The 26,672-nt window shown below is 37.2% G+C and overlaps 1 protein-coding gene across 9 annotated transcripts in view; it reads right to left on the reverse strand.

Annotated features, from left to right (window-relative positions):
• Positions 1–26,672, reverse strand: part of IQCH (IQ motif containing H) — a 260,008-nt gene that overhangs the window by 131,103 nt on the left and 102,233 nt on the right. For all 9 annotated transcript variants that reach the window (XM_030931386.1, XM_030931385.1, XM_030931381.1 and 6 more), the window contains 2 exons: positions 10,667–10,743; positions 8,200–8,238 (listed from right to left, as the gene is read on the reverse strand). Coding sequence is in view for 5 of the 9 variants with exons in the window: in XM_030931382.1 (XP_030787242.1) it covers positions 8,200–8,238; positions 10,667–10,743 (116 nt within the window). In the remaining 4 variants the exon portion in view is untranslated. The remainder of the gene's footprint in view (positions 1–8,199; positions 8,239–10,666; positions 10,744–26,672) is intronic.

Consider the following 26,672-nt stretch of genomic DNA (forward strand, 5'->3'; position numbering starts at 1 on the left):
GGTTTTTACTATAGAGAAGGAAACTGAGGCTCAGAGAGGTTAAATGACTTGCCCAAGGTCACAAAGCTAGTTGGTTGATCTTCTTAATTTCCAAGACAGTATTTTTGTTACTATATGACAAAATTCTGTTCCTAAACAACCCAAATCTATATATAACCAAAGGAAGGAGAATAAGTGCTATAAGAAGTGTGTCTTTGCTACTCTTCCATTTCCTTTCATCAGCCCCTCTTCCTTCCCATCGGGTGCTTTCTCTTCCACACCCTACCCCATGCTGGCCCCTACCCCCATACCACCAGTGCCCACAGCCTAAATTGTCTAGAACTCTCCATATGGCCCCTTACTAAGCTGTGCTCTTCTTAGCCTTCCTTCTACCACCTTGTACATCAGAGCCAACCTGGCCTTGATCTGCTGGTTTTTCCTTTTGCTTTTTAAAAAACTGAATGATAATTATTATTTTTAGAGACAAGGTCTCCCTGTGTCATCCAGGCTGGAGTGCAGTGGTGTGATCATAGCCCGCTGCAGCCTCAAACTCCTGGGCACAAGTGATCCTCCCACCTCAGCTTCCCGAGTAGGTGGAACTACTGGCACATGTCATGACGCCCATCTAATTTCTGTATTTTTTTTTTTTTTTTTTTTTTTTTTTTTTTTTGTAGAGATAGGGGTCTCGCTATCTTCCCCAGGGTGGTCTTGAACTCCTGGCCTCAAGCGATCCACCCACCCCAGCCTCCCAAAGTGTTGGGGTTACAGGCGTGAGCCACTGCACTCAGCTCGTTTTTTCTTATTTGATAGGCTGGAAAGCAATTTGTTAAACGAATTCCTATCAATGTGCTAATGAACATAACATGGTGTGGTGTTATCGGAAGCAAGAAGACCCAGAATCTAGTCTGTTATCACCTTCCTCTGTGGCCTTGGGAAACCAATTCTGTGGGTTTCAGTTTCCATTAAGAGATCACTCAAGGCACTTCTAATTTTGATACCCTATGCCTCTCTGACTTAATGTGTCACCCCTCCAGGGGTATTGGCTTTTTAATAAACTTCTGGAGCCAGTAAAGCCATCAAATCAAAGGCAACTATCTCCAATGGCATCACTTTATGCACCATGAAAAATACCTGGGGGATTTTTTTTTCCTATTCTATTTTTTAGATAGAAAACTCTTTCTAGTAACTCTGAAATCAAAATAGATGAACGGCTGCCCACACCACCTAATGGTAAAGGTGGTCATGGTAAGAGAACCCCAAAGAGTGATATTCCAGTATTCTGGGGTCTGCAAGTCAATGGCTCTCCGTTCTTAATACCTAGAAATTGTCTAAGTAATCCGTAAGTGCCAATTAAAAGTGAAAGTCAGAGTCCTTAACCTTTACAAAGAATAAAAGGCAAAAACAGAACTCATCGAGTAGAGACATATAAAAGAAGAGACATGAGTGCAAAGGCCACTCAGATCAGCAGCAATTTTCTAGGAATAATTTCTGCAATTGCTTTGAAAGGTATCTTTATTCAAATGAGTCTTCCTGAACTCTAAAACACTTCCTGAGGAGAAAAATCCCTGTCCTTTGATGCATCCTCATGGAACAAAAACACACGATGGATCAAAATCTGGTTGAAGATCAAACAGAACAGAATCAAGAAGATTTTTTAAATAGATGGTCTATTTTCAGTCAAATGTGAAATTTCCTTCTACAGACACATTTCATTTTAATGCTGCATTGATTTCATCTTTTCTGTTACACCTCTAACATTCTCCAAGAAAACGTGACATAGTTAAGGACCACTGGGGACAATGATGATGGATGGGTTGAACCTGCTGGGGATGTGAACAGGAAGCCTGACAGGATGGGAATCAAAAGCAGGCTGGATTCCCAGATCTCTGAGCAAAGACTCATCATCATTGTCTCGACATGTATAGGAAAAAGAGCAAGCCTCAGAAAGGACTGTTATTATCACCAAAGTAAAGCTTGACATTCCAATTTTCCTGAGAAAAATGTGGGTCTAGTAAGTTCCTTGATCACAGATCACTAAAGAATATTTGCAGAATTTCTACAGAGCTCTACCTTGTCATACTCTCTATACCTATATATGTGTTCTTTTTTTTGTTTTTGAGACAGAGTCTTCCTCTGTTGCCCAGGCTGGAGTGCAGTGGTACAATCTCTGCTTGCTGCAACCTCCACCTCCCAGGTTCAAGTGATTCTCCTGCCTCAGCTTCCCAAGCAGCCAGGATTACAGGCATGCGGCACCACGCCCGGCTAATTTTTGTATTTTTAGTAGAGATGGGGTTTCACCATGTTGTCCAGGCTGGTCTTGAACTCCTGACCTCAAGTGATCTGCCGGCCATGACCTCCCAAAGTGCTGGGATTACAGGCGTGAGCCACCGTGCATGGCTTCTATACCTACATATGTATTCTGGTTTATTTTTCTTCATAGCACTTATCTCACTCTTTGATGTTATATTCAGTATTTGATTATTGCCTCTCTCACTAGAATATAAATCCCAAGAGGGCAAGGACTAGGTTTGCTTTGTTCATTGCTGTGTCCCCAGTGCCTATCTAGTACACTGCCTGGCACACGGTAAAGGTCAAAAAGGATTAATTGAATGAATGAATGTATGAATGTATGAATGAATGAATGAAAGTGTGAATACTAAAATTTAAACTTATAGCCAGTTGGACTGACTTCACAGTACAAAGCTGTTCCATGTTCACACAAGTTATCTGCAAACTTGTAGCTTAAGTTTTGGAGCACTAATGCAAAATTTGGCTACTGAGATACAAAAATGTCCATACCCTTCGATCAAGAAGTTCTACAGGCCAGGTGTGGTGGCTCATGCCTGTAATCCCAGCACTTTGGGAGGTCAAGGCAGGTGGATCGCTTGAGCCCAGGAGTTCAAGACCAGCCTGGGCAACATGGTAAAACTAAAACCCCATCTCTACAAAGAAATGCAAAAAAAAAAAAAAAAAAAAATTAGCTGGGCGTGGTGGCACATGCCTGTAGTCCCAGCGACTCAGGAGGGTGAGGTGGGAGGATTGCTTGAGCCCCGGCAGGTCAAGGCTGCAGTGAGCCACGATCATGCCACTGTACTCCAGACTAGGTGACAGAGAGAGACCGCATCTCAAAACAAAAACAACAACAACTGTTTATTAATAATGTAACATTTATAATTTAATGTCAAGCAACTGGATAAATAAGAAAATTATGGTATATCTTTAATAAAGAATATTATAAAGCCACTAAAAATGTTTTATGAATTTAAAATCATATATGTAAAGGTTTATGATAAATTGTTAGATGAAAAGAGTAAAATCACAGTTGAATATACAGCATAATACCAACAAAAGAATATGCCAAAGTTTAAATAGTACCAAAGGATTGTGATATGGGGAAAAAAATCCTTCTATATTTTTTTCTCTTTTCTGAATTTTCCAAATTTCCTATGAATGATCAGGTCACAATTTGATCAATGAAAGAGATAAAGTGAAAAAATAAAGGTTATCTTGTTGGCTGACAATTTAACCTTTTTTTCTGTTGTATATAAGTGAAATTATTAATCACATGTAATAACAATGTTCAGTTAGACAATGCTATGAAGAGTAGTAAACACAATCCTTATAGTTTTTCTCGGTAATTACAAGAAAAATTGTTTTGCAAGAATTCCCAAAAAATTGTTTGGCAAATAAAACTGTATAATTCCAATTCATTTGGAAAATTTAATGATGAAAATGCATAGGTGAGGATGGCAATTTCTAATGAATTACAGAAAATGGTAACTGTTTTTAAAAGATTCTACATGCAAATCAAAACCACAATGAGATACCATCTCACACCAGTCAGAACGACCATTATAAAAGGTCAAAAAATAACAGATGCTGGTGAGGTTGCAGAGAAAAGGGAATGCTTATACCCTGCCAGTGGGAATGTAAATTAGTTCAGCCATTGTAGAAAGCAGTTTAGTGACTTCTCAAAGAACTTAAAACATTACCATTCGACCCAGCAATCCCATTATTGGGATATACCCAAAGGACTATAAATCATTCTACGGTAAAGACACATGCATGTGTTATGTTCACTGCAGCACTATTCACAATAGCAAAGACATGGAATCAACCTAAATTACCATCAACAGTAGACTGGTTGAAGACGATGTGGTACACATATACCATGGAATACTATGCAGCCACAGAAAAGAAAGAAGTCGTGTTATTTGAAGCAACATGGATGGAGCTGGAGGCTATTATCCTAAGGAAAATAACACAGGAACAGAAAACCAAATACTGCATGTTCTCACTTATAAGTGGGACCTAAACATTGAGTATACGTGGACACAAAGAAGGGAATGACACAGGGGCCTACTTGAGGGTGGAGGCTGGGAAGAGGGTGAGGATCCAAAAATGAACTATTGGGTACTATGCTTATTACCTGGGTGATGAAATAAGCTGTACACCAAATCCCCATGACACGCAACTTATTAATACCTATGTAACAAACCTGCATATGTACTTCTGAACCTAAAAGTTGAAAAAATAAAAATTAGGCTGGGCATGATGGCTCACGCCTGTAATCCCAGCACTTTGGGAGGTTGAGGTGGGCAGATTGTTTGAGGTCAGGAGTTCGAGACTAGCCTGACCAACACGGGGAAACGCCGTCTCTACTAAAAATAAATAAATAAATAAATAAAAATTAGCTGGGTGTGGTGGCGCACACCTCTAGTCCTACTTGGGAGGCTGAGGCAGGAGAATCACTTGAACTTGGGAGGCAGAGGTGGCAGTGAGCCGAGATTGCGCCACTGCACTCCAGCCTGGGTAAGAGAGCAAGACTCCATTAACAAAAAAAAAAAAAAAAAAAAATCAAGGTTTGTGTTTTTTAACAAAGATTCCACCGGGTTTTGTGTGTGTGTGTGTGTGTGTGTGTGTGTGTCTGGATTTTTTTCTCTTCTTCCTTTAAGATGGTAAGTTAAATGAGGTTTTATGAGAGAAAATGAGTCTAAAAGAGAAAAAAAATAGCTTCGGACTTGCTTTTGAATCTCATTTTGTATCTCCAGGTTGCAGAGCTCTAATTCTCTTAAGACCTGCCCTCTCTCCAACCCTTTAGGGCAAGACAAGAAAGGAGACTAAATTGTGCTGGGAGCAAAGTCAACCAGGGAGGCACCCTGTGCCCTTTAAGAAGTAGGCTTATTCCCCCACCAGATATAACATGTTAAAGCCGAAACTGCTGCTAGATATCATCTAGTGGTTTTGAAAGCATACATTTTAAAGCCTCGAACATTTTATTCAAATACTATATAGTTTGATGGTAAAGAGGTAAAATAGAAAACCCAGGTGTTGTGGATATAGGGGCCTAGAGCCCCTCATTGATAGGAGCTTTTACTTCTCTTCTTTCTCTTGGGCTGTAGGGTGAGGATTCCCTGGGGTTGTAGGGTGAGGATATGGAAGCCCCTTAAAAATACTGATTGGATCCAATCTTCTTTTTATACAGATAGGGGGAAATGAGAGCAGATGGGGCAGTGATATGTTTAATGTCACACATATTGCCTGATTAAAATATTTCAGCTGACTCACCCATAAAATAATTACAGTTTTCTAATGAGAGGATCAGACGTATATGTTGGGAAAATACTAAAGAAAGTAACAATTGAAAAGAATGACTAAGAGAAGTGAGATCCCAAATTTGAGATTACAATGTTATCACCCAAACCTATTCTTTCTACACCAAAATAAATTTTACAACAGACGGATGGCTTGGGAAACAGGATTTTCTTTTATATTTTTATTCAATGTGCATTTTTTTTTATTTGGAAATGTTTTGGAAAAGTTTTAAACACAGAGAGAAGTATAGAGAATAATATAAAAAACTACCACGGACACATTTTTGTTTAATTTTTCATCTTCTTTGCTGTATATATATAAATGTGTGTGTGTGTGTGGTGTGTGTGCATATATGTGTGTATGTTATATATATATAAAGTTAACATCCTCTCTGTATTTCTTTTCATTCTCCTTCCTCTTTCTCCCTGTTCCCAGAAGCAAAAACACTCATGAATTTGGTCTGTACTCCTATAGTAGAATAAATATTTGTTTGCTTATTTTATCCATAAAATAGATTTTTATTATCAAAATATTAATTAAAATTAAGTGAATCTTAACATAATTTTTATGCTTGCCTTAAATAAAAAGATTTATTTGCTGACAGGAAAATTTTAACAACCTCAAACCTTTGAACTAGATTCTTGAAAATAAAGATGCCTCAGATTTATCGAAATAACTATGACAAACTCTACTATCGTTTTTCATTTTATTCTTCGGATCCTGTGCAGAGCCTGACTGACTTAAACTTATTCAACTTCTTAAACTGGGTTTGGTTAACTGAGCTATATGATAGAAAAGGCTGTTAAAGTCGGAGCTGATGAAAGCAGACACAGCAACAAAGGTGATCGCTGCTGTCTGTTATCGAAGGAAACAGTAAAGGGCACAGAAACTGATTACCTACATACATGACATTGAATAGAGAAAATACTACATTAGATTAGTTAGGCAGAAATGTGATATATTTTAGAAATGTATTAAGTGTAATCTGTTTCTGTAAAAAATGATTGAGATTTATAAAAATTTCCCCAATGCTTTGGGGCTCTGATAGTTACAGAGTCCAGTGTTGTACGCTGGCTCTGTCATTTACTAATTGGATGACTAATTGAATGATAATAGTGCCTACTGCACAGAGATCCTGTGAAAACTAAGTGAGATAATCCACTTAAGATGTTAGGAACAGAGCTTGGCAAAGAGTAAGCACTCAGTACATGTTAGCTGCAAGTAGCAGTAGCAGCAGCAGTGGCAGCCGTAGTAACACTATTTGTGAGCAGTAGTAGTAGTATTTGAAAAACTGACCCATGTGGAAGCATTCATAACCTGGAACGTGCAGAGAGCACAAACTCTGGAGCTTCACTCTGTCAGCTGGATCCTTTGCACCCTTTTACCAACTGAGTGGGCCTGGGGACAACTGCAGCACATAGGTTCTGCCTGCTATGAGGGTTCAGCGGGTATGAAAGATGCTTAGTGCCATGCATGCAGGACATGCTCAGTCAACATTAGCAGTTACAAATATTCCAGATACATAATGCCTTAGTGTTTGTAAACACATCCTGTTTTTAACCTGCAGAATCAAGCTCACACTTTTCTCACAGTAAGACATCAAGGGAAGCAAGAGGAAGGATCTAATTGCACTGATTAGTTTACTAAGAAGCAATCTGTCTAGGTACAGAGGGACTGTATATAATCATTGATGTAAATACAGCTCTATCTAGGCACAGCTCTGCAGGAATAAAATGTGACCCCAAAGGCGAGCTCTTTTTCCTTGAAAGCAGATGGCTAAGATCCCCGTGAAATTCTTACTGATAAGAAGATCACCAAGAAAGGGAGGCCTAGAAGATGCTCTTAATAATGGACCAATGAGTTATGATAACAAGTACTTTTCCAAAACACTTTCACACACATTTACACATCTGATCCTTGCAGCAACCCTATGTGAAGGAAGGTATTGTCTTCATTTGTCAGAGGAGGAAAGTGAAGAGCAGAGAAGTAAAGTGACTTGCTCAAAGGAGAATCCGGTGCATTCCTACTTCAAGTTCAGGACTTTTATTACCCATGCATGGCCTTCTGGAATGTTCCTTGCTGGCATGTACTTGCCATATTGTGGGGGCTATTTCATTTTTCCAATATTTTTGTTACCTTAGTTGTTAGGATTAGCTTAACTCTAAATCCCATCTGTACTACAGCATACATGCAATATGCTGCATGTATGTGTGCATCCTATATGCATGCACACATACAAGCACGTGCTGGGGGACAACTGCATTTATTTTTCACATTTTATTTCTTTTTAAGTGTACTTTTAAAAGATGAAAATCTGTGATTGAGGTTGAAGATTGATGTGATTCAGCCAAATTTTAAGGATGCTAAGTCATTTGTTTGGACTGAAGCCTGAGAAGTAATTCAGTTCCAAAAGAAGGCAAAAAAGGGTTTTCACTTTAAATGAACCATGTTTTTTTAAAATTTTTTTTTCTGAAACCATGATCTAATTTCTTTTATAAAAGAAGTACGAACTTTTGTTGCCATTTCCAGCTGTCAAGCAAGTCACTCATACTTTTGCCCTGCAGCAAAAGGAAGGGACATCAGGTGACAGACCCTAAATTTCAACTAGTCACACAAATTACAGACCTTCCTATCATGATGTCCTCTTGGCCTTCTGCTTTTCCCCTACAATGAAGAATGAGACACAGTTTAAATCAAAACGACTCTCATGGGCAATTTTACAAAACAAATAGAAGGCTCAGGGCCTCACCCCTTTCCCCACTTTCCCTGCTGGGTCAGCCTGTTCTCTCTTTCCACGCAGGCAGGAGGTAATAATTAGAAAGACCTTTCCCACACTGACAACGATGCTCTGTTTGCCAAGCCCCGTTTGCTTTGAAGAGTTTGACTAAGCAAATAATTACAAAAACAACTATAATCAGATGCCAGGTCCCACTTCTAGGGGACACTAGTGTGGCACCACACTGCTTTGTGGTGGAGTATGATCAAAGGTGTGTACTGGCTCTATCACGAGGCGTGGTACACTGAGGTCCTTCTTCTTCCTTTTAACTTCCATGCCCAGGACACTTCCCACAAAATATATGAAAAATTACATTTACCATTGAAGAGTCAGTTTAGAAATGCTGTACCAATCTCGGACCACAGGAAAAAGTCATTAAATATTACTGTTTCCAGCAGCTGGGGAGAGCTTTGTGAAGTCAATAAAGGAAATTAAAGCCAGGGCTCATTAGCATTCAGAAAATATGTCATTATTTAAAACTATTTTTTCGAGGTAAACCATTTACTGGCTAAAACCTAGTCATAATATTTGTATTACCTGTAGATCTGTTATCTATAAAACTGTGGGACCTGAGCACTCCAACAGGGTGAGAATCAAAACAGGTGCCTCCGCCTGTTCCTATTATGCACATTAGCCCATGGCCTTCTCACAGCCTGTTAAACAGCTGAATTTGAAACAATAATGGTGCAGGCCAAACACTCGCCTGAAGGCCTGTCTGTCTTGGGATTTGGCCATTTACATTGATTTTCTTTACTCACATTTTTCATGAAACACAAATATTTGCCATGGCAACTGGGGTGTCACATGACATGCTGCTACATAAATAGCCTGGAAATTTCTTAAGGGGACACAGCCCACCAGTGCTGAAAATACAGTGAAACCTCTTGATGATTTCAGTATTGAAAGATGAAAGTCTGAGAAGAGCAGGTAGCAGTCTAGGATTAATTTCTCTTGTGCCACTCTTCAATTTCTCCTTTTTTCTTATAAGAGCAGCTGAAAACATGACCACTTTCCACATAAGGGAAGCCAGAAAAAGACAGTGCCAGCTGTCTCCTTTCTGTGGTGACAAGTTTCAAAAATCACAAGTCTATCTGCAGCCCATAAACATAAGAAAGCAAGGTACAAAAGTCCAGCACATTGAAACTGGGGGAATCTCCATAAGAATGAATTAGATTGTACTGTGAGGAGTTAATGTTAAAGAATATAGAATTTGGCCCAGTGTGGTGGCTCATGCCCACAAACCCAGCATTTTGGGAGGCCGAGGCAAGTGGACCACTTGAGGCCAGGAGTTCGAGACTAGCCTGGCCAACATAGAGAAACCCTGTCTTCACTAAAAATACAAAAAATTAGCCGGGAGTGGTGGTACATGCCTGTAATCCCAGCTACTAGGGATGCTGAGGCATGAGAATCGCTTGAATCTGGGAGCCAGAGGTTACAGTGAGCCGAGATTGAGCCAGCCTGGGTGACAGAGCAAGACTCCATCTCAAAAAAAAAAAAAAAAAAAAAGCAAGAAAGAAAAGAAAGTGCCCCATGCCACATGATGGTTAAAAAAAAAAAAAAAAAAAAAAAGGCCAGGAGTGGTGGCTCATGCCTATAATCCCAGCACTTTGGGAGGCCGAGGCAGATGGATCACTTCAGGTCAGGAGTTTGAGACCAGCCTGGTCAAAATGGTGAAACCCCTGTCTCCACTAAAAATACAAAACTTTGCCAGGCATGATGGTAGGCACCCGTAATCCCAGCTTCCTGGGAGTCTGAGACATGAGAATCACTTGAACCCAGGAGGCAGAGGTTGCAGTGAGTCGACATTGTGCCACTGCACTCCAGCCTGGGCGACAGAGTGAGACTGTCTCAAAATAATAATAATAATAATAATAATAATAATAATAATGCAGAATTCTTTCCCCTGCTTCATTAAGGTATTCTATGTTTGGAGATCTTGCCTTTTTAAACTGTATTTAAAGACAAATGAAATACAGTAGAACCTCACAATAAGACATCCTACACCACACAAATTTGGATACAAAGCAATAGCTACTGGACTCCTGACCAGTTAGTATTAGAAGTGGACCCAGTCATTTAGTTAATCTTGCAATGATGCAACATGATTGAATTTTTTAGACCCCACCAATAACATTATGCTAGAGTTAACTTGTACAATTTCCCTTTTGAAAGTCAAATGTATACCAGCAACAGCTGAAATAGCACTTATTTCTAGGTTGAAGGTACAACTCAATAACATATGTAAATCACCAAAAATCTCACAGAAAATGTTGTGAATAAGAACAATTTTCTTTCTGTAGTGAGGAATATGAATACCTTTGATCTGTGTTTCTTGGGAAAGAACTTCACCTCTGCTGGAGATGGTGGTGGTTCCCGAGGTACACTGAAAGTGGCTGTGGATGAAGACGGTACATGTTATCTTTTCCAGAAGAAGAGGCTGAGTCACTTGTTGGATGCTATTGGGTTTGTACCTTGAAAGTCAAATGGCTCTGTCACCCACTGTGCACTCACTACCTTTCTTTCTGTATTCATTCAGTGAAACAGCTATGATCACTGACTTCAAAAGGAAGCCAAGAGCATGGGAGGGCAACAGTTCTATTAGAATATAAGGTCAGCCAGCCTTATGCAAATTGCCTAGATAAAAGGGCAAATTTTAAAAGCAGGTACATTTCAAAAGCAGGCAAATTAGAGAGTAATATCTGTCTTATAGAATGCTTTGTTAGAAGATTTCTTTAAATAGCCAGATTCCCAGGTTCATGTAAAAGGTGATTTAACATAGCTACATATGGACTGTTCTATTGTGTAAAAAAAAAGATTCTAAAAAATTTAAATGACTGAGGGAAGTGATACAAGTGAAAAGCACCATAAAGATTATTTTTGAAATTAGTTAAGTCTACAAGCAGCAACTTTTAGAGAACACACCTAGTCCGTGGTTGAGGAAGAATGGGCCCACATGCTAGACAATGCTGTCTCAATCACATCTCTCCTACTGCCTGACAGCAAACCTGACTGCCCTTTACCAAAAGCCCAAGTCTGACATTCTCAGGGGAGAAAAATCCTTATAATACTCTTCCCAAGAAAGAGAACAAATAATTTATTTAAATGGTTAATTGAATAAAAGAAGTGAGGCTTCTTTCAGCTCAATTCCTTCAGCTCAACCCCCTTTTCTGTCAGTTTTCTATAACAACAATCTTAGAAGGAATTGACAGATATTGATCAAAAACAGCACACTAGTAAAGGATATCAATACATAATTTAGAATCTCACTTTGAGGACTTGGTTCTCCTAGATTGCCTCAACTGAGCTGCAAGGAATATCTTCAGCCCTTTTTTAAAAAGTAGGGAAAACTGTAGAGCCTTTTCAGTGAAACTCACCTTCACAAAAGGGATTTATTTGTTGCATTTGACCAACTCATTTTTACACTCCTCTGGTTTCCCTGGCTTCCAGCAAGCTTCCCTGTGACTTGAAGTCCTCACTCTCCCCTGGCCAGTATGTATGAAGACCCCATTTTAAGGCTATAGTTTTTGCCTTCAGTTCTATGCTCTCCTTCCCTGGTGTCCACTTTGGAGTTTGCTCTCCCACTTCTGAAGGTAAGTCCACATCCTGTGTTCAGCCTGCTTTGAACCCACAGATTCACCAGTAAAATTTATTATTCCTATTGTCTGCAGACTCAGTACAATTTTTGTTTAGCTTTCAGGTTCTTCAGACAAGTGAGATTTATGGCTAAATTCCCATGTTCAAACAAAATAGCAGCTGAGAAATTTTCAAGTGGGCATAACTTCTAAAGGATTTTAGTAAAATTTTAATATAATTTGGTAGGATAAAGATCTCAAGGATAAGTAATTTCACATGGCTAATCCACAGTTAATGATATCAATAAGAATTTTCTTAGTTGTCTGCAGAAATGCTATCACTAAATTATAATTTCTTGTAGCCTTGGATTTTATGAGACACATGCATTTGAAGAATGTGTCTGCATGTTTACAAAACTGTATCCTAATGCACTGCCTATTTTGCTACTCAATTTCCTTGCTGGAAAAATCTGTTTGGTAAATTTTGCCAGAGTTAATGTAGAGGAAAAAATCCTTGTCTTTTTGGACAAACTTGTATGCTTCTGTGGTAGTTATTACTATTTTTTTTTTTTTTTTAGATGGAGTCTCACTCTGTCGCCTGGGCTGGAGTGCAGTGGCACGATCTCGGCTCACTGCAAGCTCTGCCTCCCAGGTTCAAGCCATTCTCCTGCCTTAGCCTCCCAAGTAGCTGGGACTACAGGCACCCGCCACCACGCCTGGCTAATTTTTTTGTTGTATTTTTGGTAGAGACGGGGTTTCACCGTGTTAGACAGGATGGTCTCAATCTCCTGACCTTGTGATCCCCCCGCCTTGGTCTCCCAAAGTGCTGGTATTACAGGCATGAGCCACCGCGCCCAGCCAGTTATTACTAATTTTAGAGCCCCAGTTTTTTCAGAGTGACGATATGCCCAACTCCTAGCATTGTCAGATTAGAAAAAAAATTGTTTTTAAAAGAACATGCAGTTAAATTTTAACAAGATAAACAATAAATAAGTTTTTAGTATGCCTCAAATATTAAATATATATACTTAAATCCAACAAAGAAGAACAGAATTTCCATGAATGCATTAGAATAAGCATAACATCATTCTAAGTATTTATTTAGTATAAGTATGTCTATAATCCTAATGTTAGCTCTGACCCTATCCCTCGACATCCACTTTCCCAGCCTTTCTTGTAGCTAACAGTGAGCAGTGAAATGTAAGGGAAAGTTCACCCCAAGGCTTCTGGGAAGACACTGACACCACTGTTTTCCCCTTGATCTGGCCTGGAATGTGTATGTAAGGCCCAGGGCTGCAGAAACCATCTTATGGCCATGAGGTGGCAAGCATGAGGATGAAATCGAACCAAAGAGGGTAAAGTAGAAAGAATAGGGCTAATATCCAGAACCTACAAAGAACTCAAACAAATTTACAAGAAAAAAGCAAACAACCCCATCAAAAAGTAGGCAAAGGATATGAACAGACACTTCTCAAAAGAAGACATTCATACAGCCAACAGACACATGAACAAATGCTCATTATCACTCGCCATCAGAGAAATGCAAATCAAAACCACAATGAGATACCATCTCACACCAGTTAGAATGGCAATCATTAAAAAATCAGGAAACAACAGGTGCTGGAGAGGATGTGGAGAAACAGGAACACTTTTACACTGTTGGTGGGACTGTAAATTAGTTCAACCACGGTGGAAAACAGTGTGGCGATTCCTCAAGGATCTAGAACTAGAAATACCATTTGACCCAACCATCCCATTACTGGGTATACACCCAAAGGATTATAAATCATGCTGCTATAAAGACACATGCACATGTATGTTTATTGCAGCACTATTCACAATAGCAAAGACTTGGAATCAACCCAAATGTCCATCAGTGACAGACTGGATTAAGAAAATGTGGCACATATACACCATGGAATACTATGCAGCCATAAAAAAGGATGAGTCTGTGTCCTTTGTAGGGACATGGATGCAGCTGGAAACCATCATTCTCAGCAAACTATTGCAAGAACAGAAAACCAAACACCGCATGTTCTCACTCATAGGTGGGAATTGAACAATGAGATCACTTGGACACAGGAAGGAGAACATCACACACCAGGGCCTATTGTGGAGAGGGGACAAGGAGGAGGGATAGCATTAGGAGATATACCTAATGTAAATGATGAGTTAACGGGTGCAGCACACCAACATGGCACATGTATACGTATGTAACAAACCTGCATGTTGTACACATGTACCCTAGAACTTAAAGTATAATAATAAAAACAAAACAAAACAAAACAAAAAAAGAAAAGAAAGAACACCATGACAACCCTGCTGATCAATACCATCATCCCTAGGCTCCGCACTTCCCAATCTCTTGTGTATGAGACAAACTCCTCATTGTTTAGGCCACTGGTAGTTTTCTGATATTTATAATTATATGCATTCCTGACTGGTACTACCTGTTCCCTTCTCTTCCTCCTTCCCTCTTCTCTTCCTTCCATACTTTGTCTTATTGCATGTGCTAGGACCTCAGTACAAAAATGGTGGCAACAATGATCATTCTTGATTTGTCTCTGCTTTTAATGGAGAAATAGAAAAGGAATGCTACAAAAGTTTCCCTACTAGGAGTATTTTTTGCTCTAGGGCTTTGGTTGATAACAACAATCAGGTTCAGAAAATTCTCTTCTATTCTACTCCATCCAGAGGATTTTCCCTTATCATTAATGTTGAATAGTATTGAATGATTTTTTTTCCTTTGGTATATATTGAGATCATGAGGTTTTTTCTTTTTAAATATGTTAATATGGTGAATTATATTGCTAAATATTTCCGATGTTGAACTTTCCTTACATTTTTCCTTATGATGAACACTTTAATGTTTATTTAGAATCTTTGCCTCTATGTTCCTAAATAAGATTGATCTATGTATATTTTTTCTTGTACTGTGCTTTTTCAATTTTGGTAGCAAAGTTATAATAGCTCCATAAAATCAGTTTACAAGCTTTTCCTCTTTTTTTTCCCCATGGAATAGTATAAAAAGAATTAACTGACCTGTTACGGTTGGTAAAACTTGCCTATAAAAGGCCTGAGGCCTTCTCTCCTCTGGCATATTAGAGTATGTGAGTGTGTGTCTGTGTATGTGTGTTTAAAAGACAGAGATTTTTGACTACCAATTCAAATTATCTAATGACATTGTTTTAAGTTTGTTAGTTTTTCTCAAGTTATTTTTGGTAGTTTACATTTTTCTAGGAAATTTTTCATTTCATATTTTAAAATGTAAAGTTACCATACTATGATTTTTTTTTAATTCTACTGTATCTATAGTTAGCGAACTTTTTTCATTTTAATAGTGTTGACTTGTGCCTTCTATTTTTCCTCTCTTTATCATTATTGTCAGAGATCTGCCTGTTTTATGTTATTTTAAAGAAGCCAATTTTTGACTGGGCACAGTGGCTCACGCCTGTAATCTCAGCATTTTGGGAGGGCAAGGTGGGTGGATTGCCTGAGTTCAGGAGCTTGAGACCACCCTGGGCAACATGGTAAAACCCTCTCTCTACTAAAATACAAAAAAATTAGCCAGGCGTGGTGGCATGCACCTGGAGTCCCAGCTACTCGGGAGGCTGAGGCACGAGAATCGCTTGAGCCCTGGAGGCAGAAATTGCAGTGAGCTGAGATCGTGCCACTGCACGCCAGCTTGGGCTACAGAGTGAGACTCTGCCTCAAAATAAATAAATAAATAATAATAATAAAAAGAAGTCAATTTTTAATTCTTTTGGGTCATTTTTGTTTTTACTTTCTTAATGTCTGCTTTTATTTTCATTATTTCCTTTCTTTTTTTTTCTAGTTTACTGCTTTTTTTTTCCTGTCTTCTTGTGTTTAATTAGTCTTAGGTCACTTATTATTAATTGCTCTCATTTTCTTTTTTTTTTTTATTATTTTTTGAGATGGAGTCTCACTCTGTCACTCAGGCTGGATTGCAGTGGCACGATCTCGGCTCACTGCAATCTCCGCCTCCAGGGTTCAAGTGATTCTTCTGCCTCAGCCTCCTGAGTAGCTGGGATTACAGGTGTGCACCACCACACCTGGCTAATTTTTGTATTTTTAGTAGAGATGGAATTTTACCAGTTTGGTCAGGCTGGTCTTGAACTCTTGACCTAGTGATCTGCCCGCCTCAGCCTCCCAAAGTACTGAGATGTTCTTGTTTTCTATTAAATGCATATAAATAATGGATGAGATTGCTAAGAAGTGATGAAAGACATTAGTCTACAGATTCAAGAATCCCAATAAATACAAAGCAGGATAAATAAAAAGACCTATATGTCTAGATGCATCACAATGAACCTGTAAAACACCAAAGATAAAAAGAACTTATTTCAGCTAGAGAGGAAACAAAAGACAAATTGTTTTCATCCACAATTTTAGCCACTATTTACCACTGACTCCTCAATAGTCCACAGGCTCCTCAATAGTAGATATAATTGCTAGAAAACAATGAAATAATATATTGAATGTGCCGACAAGATAACTTTCAAAAGTCAGGACATAAACACATTTTGAGGCAAATAAAAGTTGACAGAGTTTACCACCAGTAGAAACAGGCTTGTACTAGTGGAAATTTAAAGAATATAATTTAGGGAGCTGGAAATGAATGCAGTATTGAAAGTCTGAGACGCAAGAATGAATGAAGAGCAAAGACAGTGACAATCTGTTGGCTAATATAACAAACATTGATTACATAAAAAACATTAACAATAATGTCTTGTGGGACTTTTTTAGAAGATACAACTAAAATACATAAGAAAAATAGATTCTACATCAGGAGGGAGATGGAGTTAAAATGTTCTGAGGTTTTTATATTGTTAAAGGAAAAAGTACAGATATTTATTAACTTTAGACTTTGATAAGTAATATATGCATGTGAAAATAACAAGCTAATCACAATAAGAATAGAAAAGGAATGTATCAATTCCAAAATAATAGAGGAATAAAAGTATAATGAGGAAAAATAATCTATTCAAAAGAAGACAATAAAGGAAAGAAAATGGAATAGCAAAACAGGGCAGGGCACAAACAGAAATAGACTAGATGGAAGAAATACATCAAAATATATTAGTAATTAGAATAACTGTAAATGCAGTAAATGCTAAATGGATAATGACAGTCAGAATGAATTCTTTAAAATTCAGCTATATACTATTTATAAAAGACAGACTTAAAACATACGGCTACAGAAAGATTAAAAGTTAAAAAAATGAGAAAAGATATACCAGGTTAACAATAACCAAAAGGAAGCTGAAGTGGCTATATTAACAGACAAAAAGCTATTTATGCTAAAAAGCAATTATAGAGATAATGAAGGACAACATGCAATGATAAAAATTCCTATTTACTAGGAAGATATAATAACTATAGTAAGAGTTGGCAAGGATGTGAATTCACAGAGTATCTTCCACGCTGAAGGGAGAAATGTAAATTGATGCAATGACTTTAAAAGACAATTTGGCATTACTTCCTAAAGTTGAATGTTCATCTACCCCATGACCTATTCCACTCCTCTTGACCAAGAAAAATACTTGTGCATACTCAGTAGGAAACGTGAAAGAATGCATGGCAGCACTGTTCACAATACCATAGGCTGAAATCAACCCAGAAGTTCATCAACAGAAGACTGGATAAATTAACTATGGTCTATTCAAATTATCATCTTCAGCAAACTAACACAGAAACAGAAAACCAAACACTGCATGTTCTCACTCATAAGTGGGAGCTGAACAACGAGAACACATGGACATAGGGAGGGGAACATCACACACCAGGGCCTGTTGGGGGTTTGGGGGAAGCAGGAGGGAGAGCATTAGGACAAATACCTAATGCATGCGGATCTTAAAACCTAAATGATGGGTTGATAGGTGCAGCAAACCACCATGGCACAAGTATACCTATGTAACAAACCTGCACGTTCAGCACATGTATCCCAGAACTTAAAGTAAAATAAATGAACAAACAAAAAAAATGGAATATTCTACAGCAGCCAAAAGAAATGAATTCAGTGATGTGTAGCATATCTACTTCAAGACTCTAATTCAGTATTTCAAGGAGGGCCCTGGCATCTCTAGTTTGATGCATACAGGCCATCTCCTTAGAACTCCACTTCTCCAGCTTTGTGTACAGCTCCCTATGCTTTCCTTTCATGTCAAGAAGGTGTCCCTCCCCCAATATTCTTTCTAAAAGTCAGACTTACTGAGTTACTACTTACATACAGTAAAATTCACCCTTTTTAGTATAGTTTTATGAGTTTTGGCAAATGTGTAAGTCATATAACCATCACCGCAATCAAGATATAAAACAATTCCAGGCCGGGCGCAGTGGCTAACACCTGTAATCCCAGCACTTTGGGAAGCTGAGGCAGGTGGATCATGAGGTCAGGAGATTGAGACCATCCTGGCCAACATGGCAAAACTCCATCTCTACTAAAAATACAAAAAATTAGCCGGGTGTGGTGGCGGGCGTCTGTAGTCCCAGCTACTTGGGAGGCTAAGGCAGGAGAATTGCTTGAACCTGGGAGGCGGAGGTTGTAGTGAGCCGAGATCGCGCCACTGCACTCCAACCTGGGCGACAGAGCAAGACTCCATTCTCAAACAAACAAACAAACAAACAAAAAAACAATTCCAATACCTGCCAAAATTCCTGCATGCCCCTTTACCATCAACTACTCTCTCCATCCCCAGGCAACTCTTGATCTGTTTTCTGTCTTCATTGTTTCATTTTCTAAAAATGTCATGTAAATAGAATCATATAGTGTGTAGCCTATTGAGTTTGGCTTATTTCACTTTGCATAATGCATTTGGGATTCATCTTTATTGTTGCATGTATCAGCAATTAGATCCTTTTTAGAGCAAGTTTTACTCCATTGTATGGATGTACTTCAATTCATCAGCTGAGAGACATCTAAGTGGTTTCCAGTTTCTGGTGATTATGAATAAAGCAACATTCATATATTACAAACATTCATATACAGGTTTTTGTGTAAATATATTTTCATTTCTCTTGGGCAAATAGATAACTAGGAGTGAGATTGCTGGGTCATACAGTAAATACATGTTTAACTTTATAAATAACTGCCAAACTGTTCTCCAAAGTTTTTGTACCATTTTGCATCCCCACCAGCAAGGAATGAGAGTTGCAATTGTTCCATATCCTCATGTAGTGGTATCCCATTGTGGTTTTAATTTGCATTTCCCTCATGACTAATGATGTTAAGCATGCTTTCACCTATCTATTTACTATCCATATATATCCTTCGGTAAAGTGTCTGTTCAAATCTTTTGTCTGTTATTGGGTTGTTTGTTTTCTTATTACTGAGTTTTAAAAGTTCTTTATATGTTCTGGATAAAAATACATGATCACTTATTGTTTTAAAATATTTACTCTCAATCTATAGTTTTTCTTTTTCTTTTTTCTTTTTTTTTTAAGATGGAGTCTCGCTCTTGTTAACCACGCTGGAGCAATGGCAAAATCTCAGCTCACTGCAATCTCTGCCTCCCGGATTCAAGCCTCAGCCTCCCGAGCAGCTGGGATTACAGGCACCCACCACCTGGCTAATTTTTGTCTTTTTAGTAGAGATGGGGTTTCACCATGTTGGCCAGGCTGGTCTCAAACTCCTGACCTCAAGTGATCCACCCACCTCGGCCTCCCAAAGTGGGGATTACAGGCGCGAGCCACTGTGCCTGGCCAATCTATAGCTTTTCTTTTCATTTTCTTAACACGGTGTTTCAAAGAGTAGAAGTTTTTAATTTTGATGAAGTCCAATGTATCCATTGTTTCATTTTATGGATTTTGCCTTTGGTGTGGTATGTAAGAAATTTTTGCCTAACTCAAGAACACAGAAAATTTTCCCCTTTGTTTTCTTCCAAAAGTTTTATAGTTTAGGCTGTATATTTAATTTTACAAACCATTTTGGGTTAATTTTTGTACATGGTACAAGGAATGGGTTAAGGTTCTTTTTTTCCCTTTTATATAAATGTCCAGTTGTTCCAGCACAATTTGTTGAAAAAATTATGCCTTCTCTATTGAATTGCCTTTGCATCTTTGTCAAAAATGAATTGACCAAGTATGCGTGGTTCTATTTCTGTACTCTTTATTCTTCTGTTCTATTGATCTCTGTGTTTATCCTTTTGCCAATACCACACAGTCCTGATTACTGTAGCATTATATTAGCTCAGGTAACAGGAGTCCTCCAATGCTGTTTTCCTCTTTCAAAATTGTACTAACTATTGTAGCTCCTTGGCCTTTCCACAGACTTTAGAATCAGCTTTTCAATATTTACAACAAATCTTACTGAGATCCTGATTGGGACTGCATTGAATTTATAGATCAATTTGGGGAAAATTAATTATAAAAATACTGAGTCTTCTAATCTATGAACATGGCTAATCTTCCTAATTTATTTAGGTCTTCTTTTACTTTTTTTCATTAGTGTTTTATAGCATCCAGCATCCGTATGTTGCAAATATTTGTTAGCTTTATACCTAAGTATTTAATTGTTGGTGTTATGTTAATGGTATTTTTTTAATATTCAATTTCCAATTGTTCATTTCTAACAAACTGAAATTCAATTTATTTTTGTATGTTAATCTTGTGTCCTCAAACCTTGCTGAACTCCCTTATTAGTTCTACTAGCTTTTGTGTGTGTGTGATGGCTTCTTTGAGAGTTTCTATGTAGTAATTGTGCTCTTTGCAAAGAGAGTTTTATTTCTTCCTTTCCAATCTGCATGTCTTTTGTTTCTTTTTCTTACCTCACTGCATTGGCTAGGAACTTCAGTACAATGTTGAATAGAAGTGGTGAGAGTGCACAACCATGTGTTGTTCCTGATCTTAGGTGAAAAGCATTCATTCAAACACTATTATGATATTAGTTGTAGACATCTTTTATCTGTTTGAGGAAGTTCCCTTGTATTCTTAATTTTCTTAGGGTTTTTGATACAAATGGATGTTGATTTATTTTAATTGAGATGGTTATATAGTTTTTCTTCTTCAGCCTATTCATATGGTGACTTATAATGATTGATATTTAAATGTTCAAACAGCCTTGCATTCCTAGGATAAACCCCACATGGTCATGATGTAATATGTATAAAATACATCATCTCTTTCTATATATAAAAATATATATAAATACATATATCTACATATAAATATATATAAATATAAATATATATATAGAGAGAGAGCACGCGTGCACTAGATTCAATTTGCTATATTTTGTGAAGGATTTTTGCATCTATTTTCATAAAGAATACTGGACTGTAGTTTTTTCTAAAGTCTTTGGTTGTGGTATCAGAGTGATGATAGCTTCATAAAATTATCTGGGAAGTGTTTCTCTCTATTCTATTTTTCAGGAAGAATTTCTGTAACATTAGTAATATTTCTTTCTTGTTTGGTAGAATTCACCAGTGATGCCATATGGTATCATTTTTCTTTTCTTACAATGTTTTTAAGTAGTAAGTCAATTTCTTTAATAAATACAGGACTAATCAGGTTATCTATTTCTTCTGGAGTGAGCTTAGGTAGTATCTGTCTTTCAAAGAATTCCTCCATTAATATAAGCTGTCAAACTTATAGACATAAAGTTGTTTATAGTGTTCTCTTAGCATCCTTTAAATGTCTATAGGATTTGTAATGATGTCTCCTCTTTTGTTCCTGATATTGGTCATTTGTGCCTTCTCTCTTTTAATCTTGGTTAGTCTGTCTAGAAGCTTACCAATTTTATAAAAATGTTCCATGAAACACAGTTTGGTTTCACCAAATTTCTTTCTTTCTTTTTTTTTTTTTTAATTTCACTGACTTCTATTTTGCATCCTCTGCTTGCTTGGGTATATATGCTTTTTTTGGGGTTTTTTAGAGTGGGAGCTTAGATCATTAATCTGAGATCTTTCTTCTTTTCTAATAAAAGTATTTAATGCTAAAAATTTTTCTTAAGCACACTTTAGCTGCATCTTACAAATTTCTGTACGTTGTGTGGTCATTTCCATTTAATTCAAAATGTTTTTTTTAATATCCCTGTGACTTCCTCTTTGATCCATGGGTTATTTAGAAGTCTGTTTTTGCATTTGGGGGATTTTCTACTTTTTAAGTTTAATTATGTTCAGGTCAGAGAATATAATGTGTAAGATTTTAACTATTTCAAATTTGTTAATATTTGTTTTATGGTCCAGAATATGGTCTATTTTGGTGAATGTTCCATGTGCATTTGAAGTAAATGTGTGTTCTGTTGTGTTTTAATGCTCTATAATGGTCTATATGGCCTATAATACTGTTATATTTATAGTCTTCTATAGCAGGGGTCCCTAACCCACAGGCCACAGACTGGGTACTGTGGCCCGTTAGGAACTAAGCTACACAACAGGAGGTGAGTGGCAGGTGAGCAAGCATTACCATCTGAATTCACACCTCCTGTCAGATCAGCAGCAGCATTAGATTTTCACAGGAACAAGAACCCTATCATGAACTGCACATATGAGGGATCTAGGTTGCTTGCTCTTTATGAGAATCTAATGCCTGATTATCTGAGGTGGAACAATTCCATCCTGAAACTATTCCTCCCCACCTCTTGTCTGTGGAAAAATTATTTCCCAGAAAACTGGTCCCTGGTGTCAAAAAGGTTGGGGATATAGTATTATTATGTTCTATAGTATTATTTTTTGGGGAGGTTATTAGTTCTATTGATTATTGTGAGATATAATTCTGGATTTATTATTTCTGTTTTATTAATTTTTGCTTCCTGTATTTTATATCTCTGTATTTAAGTACATACACATTTAGGAATGTCTGTCTTCTTGCTGGATTGATCCTTTTATCATCAATGTACCTGTTTATTACTATTAATGTGTCTTCATCTGATAGTAATAGAGCCAATCCAGCTTTCTTTTCATTATTGTTTGTATAGTATATTTTTCCATCTTTCTCCTTTTTATTAATTTTTAATTTACATTTAATTTGTGTCTAGTCCTATAATTTATTTTTGAATTAAAAATATATAAACTTTTTATTTTGGAATAATTTTAGATACTCTAGGACAGTCCTGTATACCGTCATTCACTTTCCCTTAATATTAACATATTCCATTACCACAGTCCATTTGTCAAAAGCAAGAAATCATCATTGATACATTATAATTAACTAAACTCAAGACTTCATTCAGATTTTACTAGTTTTTACACTCATGTCTTCTTACTGTTCCAGAACCTTATCCAGGATATTGCATGGTATTTAGTCATCACGTCTCCTTAGGCTCCCCTGGTCTGTGACAGTTTCTCAGTCTTTCCCTGTTTTCATGACCATGACAGTATTGAGGAGTATGGTCAGGTATTTTGTAGAATGTCTGAAATGTGGGTTTGTCTGATGCTTTTCTCATATTTTTTTCTCTGTGGTTATAGGTTGTTGGGGTAGAATAACATAAAGGTGAAGTCCTTCCTCATCCTATCATATTAGGGGGCACATGATGTCAACCTGAATTATGACTAATGATATTACCCTTGGTCATTCAGTTAAGGCAGGGTTTCCCAGGTTTCTCCACTGCAAATTTTCTATTTTTCTTCTTTCCATACTCTATTATTTGGATGTGAATCACTAAATTCAGCTCACATTCAAAGAGAGGGAAGGGGTGGATAAATAAGCTCCATTTCCTGAAGGAGGAGGTAACTGTTTAAATTATTTGGGGCTGGGCGCACTGGCTCACGGCTGTACTCCCAGCACTTTGGGAGGCCGAGATGGGTGGATCACCTGAGGTCAGGAGTTTGAGACCAGCCTGGCCAACATGGTGAAACCCCATCTCTACTAAAAATACAAAAAATTAATCAGGCGTGGTGATGGGTACCTATAATCACAGGTACTTGGGAGGCGGAGGCAGGAGAATCGCTTGAATCCAGGAGGTAGAGGTTGCAGTGAGCCGAGATTGCACCATTGCACTCTAGCCTGGGCAACAAGAGTGAAACTCCATCTCAAAAACAAATAAATAAAAATACATTATTTGGAATTCTTCTATAGAAAGATTTGTCACTTCTCACCCTACTCCTATTTTAACCTATCTTTCTCGACATTTACATTGCAATTCTTAGAGACCACATACAGTTGGGTCTTGCTTATTTATCCAATCTGACAAGCTCTGTCTTTTAACTGGCGTATTTAGAACATTCACACTTATTGTAAAGACAGCCTTCACTTTGCACTGTTCCAGTACGTACAAATTCTACTTACCACAGTTTAGTTAAATAACATCAGTACTCCAACATAGTTCAAATTTCAGTTACCATAAAATTTTAATTGCATAAAATATAAACTTCGCTGCTAGAACGCTATTCCACAAATCACTACATAAGTGACAGATGCATATCAAGATCAGTGACCATTCAAGTCATTCCATTCAAAGTCTGTCAGTCATTGGTCACTGTGCATCTGTTTTTGAGTTTGCATACAGACTGTAAATAATGTAGTAGTATTGCCTCTTTGACTCCCAGTGATAAATCTGCATCATTTTTTTTCCACAAAAAATGTACAAATGAAAGACAGAGTTGGTTAAGGAGGTTAAAAGTACACCAAAAGAATGAAAACTGATAGTGCTCAAAGTGAAATTGAAATATATTGTAAGTAGAATTATAGAAGAAATAGCTGACTGTAGGAATGTAGCCAATGCCACCATTTGAAAGACTCTAGTAATGCATCCAGAAGAACAGTCAAGTTTAACTTACTGACATAAATGAGGAAAGTGGTTGTGATGAAAGTACATGTTTGAGAGGATGTGATGCCGGAAAGAAATTTCATATTAAAGGGACTCAGAGATATTTCGTAATATTAAAAGTGAAAAGGATAACAAGTTGGAAGCTGATTCAAAGTTAGAAAGAAGTATGACAATGCACCAAGCCACAGTAAAGATTACCACTCCATATCATAAGTTAATGATAAGAAGAAAAAGGCAAGCACTATTTAAAACTATTCTTTTTTTTAACAAAGAAAACACTTTATTTTCAATGTTTCTAATGTTTAGAATAATAGGATATTAAATAAATATTCATTTTACTATTTTTTCATTGCCCCACATAGTTATAATAAAGAGGAATAAAGTTTTTAATGTTTTGACAAAAATCTTAAAGATCATGAAACAATTGTAATTTTTCCTACTGACTCTAAATTACCTGGGAGGGTTTCTGCTTAAACAGTCATTTGTGTGGTCCCACACCATCATGCAAAGATTGCCTACAATTCTTAATATGGTGATATGGTTTGCCTGTGTCCCCACCCAAATCTCATTTCAAATTGTAATCTGATTTGTAAACCCCATTTGTTGGGGGAAGGACCTGGTGGGAGGTGAATGGATCATGGGGGCAGGTTCCCACATGCTGTTCTCATGATAGTGAGTGACTTCTCACAAGATCTGATGATTTTTTTAAGTGGCGGTTTCCCCTGCTCTTCTCTCTTGCCTGCTACCATGTAAGATGTTTCTGCTTCCCCTTCTGCCATAATTGTAAGCTTCCTGAGGCCTCCCCAGCCATGTGGAACTGTGAGTCAATTAAGCCTCTTTCCTTTACAAATTACCCAGTCTCAGGGAAGTTCTTTATAGCAGTGTGAAAACAGACTAATACATACGGCTGCATTAAAATTTAACATCTTGTTAGCTTTCTATTTGTTCCATGTTTTCTTCATGATTTTCACAAATTTTCTGCTTTTGGAGTAAATATTTTTATGATTCCATTTTATCATTACATAAATTATTATTTAAACCTCTTTTTAAAATATTTTAATGGTTGTTCAGGATATACAAAACATCTTTCAATTAATCAATATACCTTCAATTAATATTAGACCATTTCATGTATAAGGATCTTATAACAATATATTGTTATATATCAATTTCTCCCTCATCCTTGTGTTATTGTTGTCATATATTTTACTTTTACGTATGCCATGAAGCCACAATACATCGCTAATAATTTTGCTTTAAACAAGGGGTTAGCAAACTATGGCCCATAGTCCAAATCAAGCTCACAGTATTTATATGGCCTTTGAGGTAAGAATGGTTTTTACATTCTTAAAAGATCAAGAAGTAGAAGAAGGAAGAGGAGGAGAAGGGGGAAAAGGATGAGAAGAAAGAGAAGAAGGAGGAGGCAGCAAAAGAAAAAATAAGGAGGAAAAGAAGATGCAAAGAAACTTGCAAAGGAATGAAACATTACATTATTTACTGTCTAGTCTTATTTCCTATCTAGTCCTTTAAAGAGTAAGTTTTTTGACCCCTGAGCTATAGTCAGTTATCTTTTGGATAAATTTAATATAAGGAAACATGTATTTTATATTTAGCTTCATTTTAGTCATTTCCAGGTTTCTTCATTTCTTTGTGTATACCCAAATTTCTCTCCGGTATTATAGTCCTTGTGCCTGAGAAACTTCTTTTAACATATTCTATAGGGCAGTTCTGCTGGTGATGAATTCTCTCTTTTTATTTGTCTAAAGAAGTCTATTTCTCCTTCACTTTTGAAAAATATTTTTGTTGGAAGTAGAATTCTGACCTGACAACTTCTTTTTCTTTCAGCCCTTTAAAGATGTCACTGTATTATTTCCTGACTTGCATAGTGTTTGATGAGAAGAATAGTGTAATGTTTATCTTTGTTCCTCTGTATGTAATGTACATTTTTAGTTTCGCTATCTTCAAGACTTTCTCTTAATTTTTATTTTCAGCAGTTTGAATATGATGATTCTCTCTCTCTCTC

This window comes from Rhinopithecus roxellana, chromosome 5 (assembly GCF_007565055.1).
Source record: "Rhinopithecus roxellana isolate Shanxi Qingling chromosome 5, ASM756505v1, whole genome shotgun sequence".
In the NCBI taxonomy this organism is placed as follows: Eukaryota; Metazoa; Chordata; class Mammalia; order Primates; family Cercopithecidae; genus Rhinopithecus; species Rhinopithecus roxellana.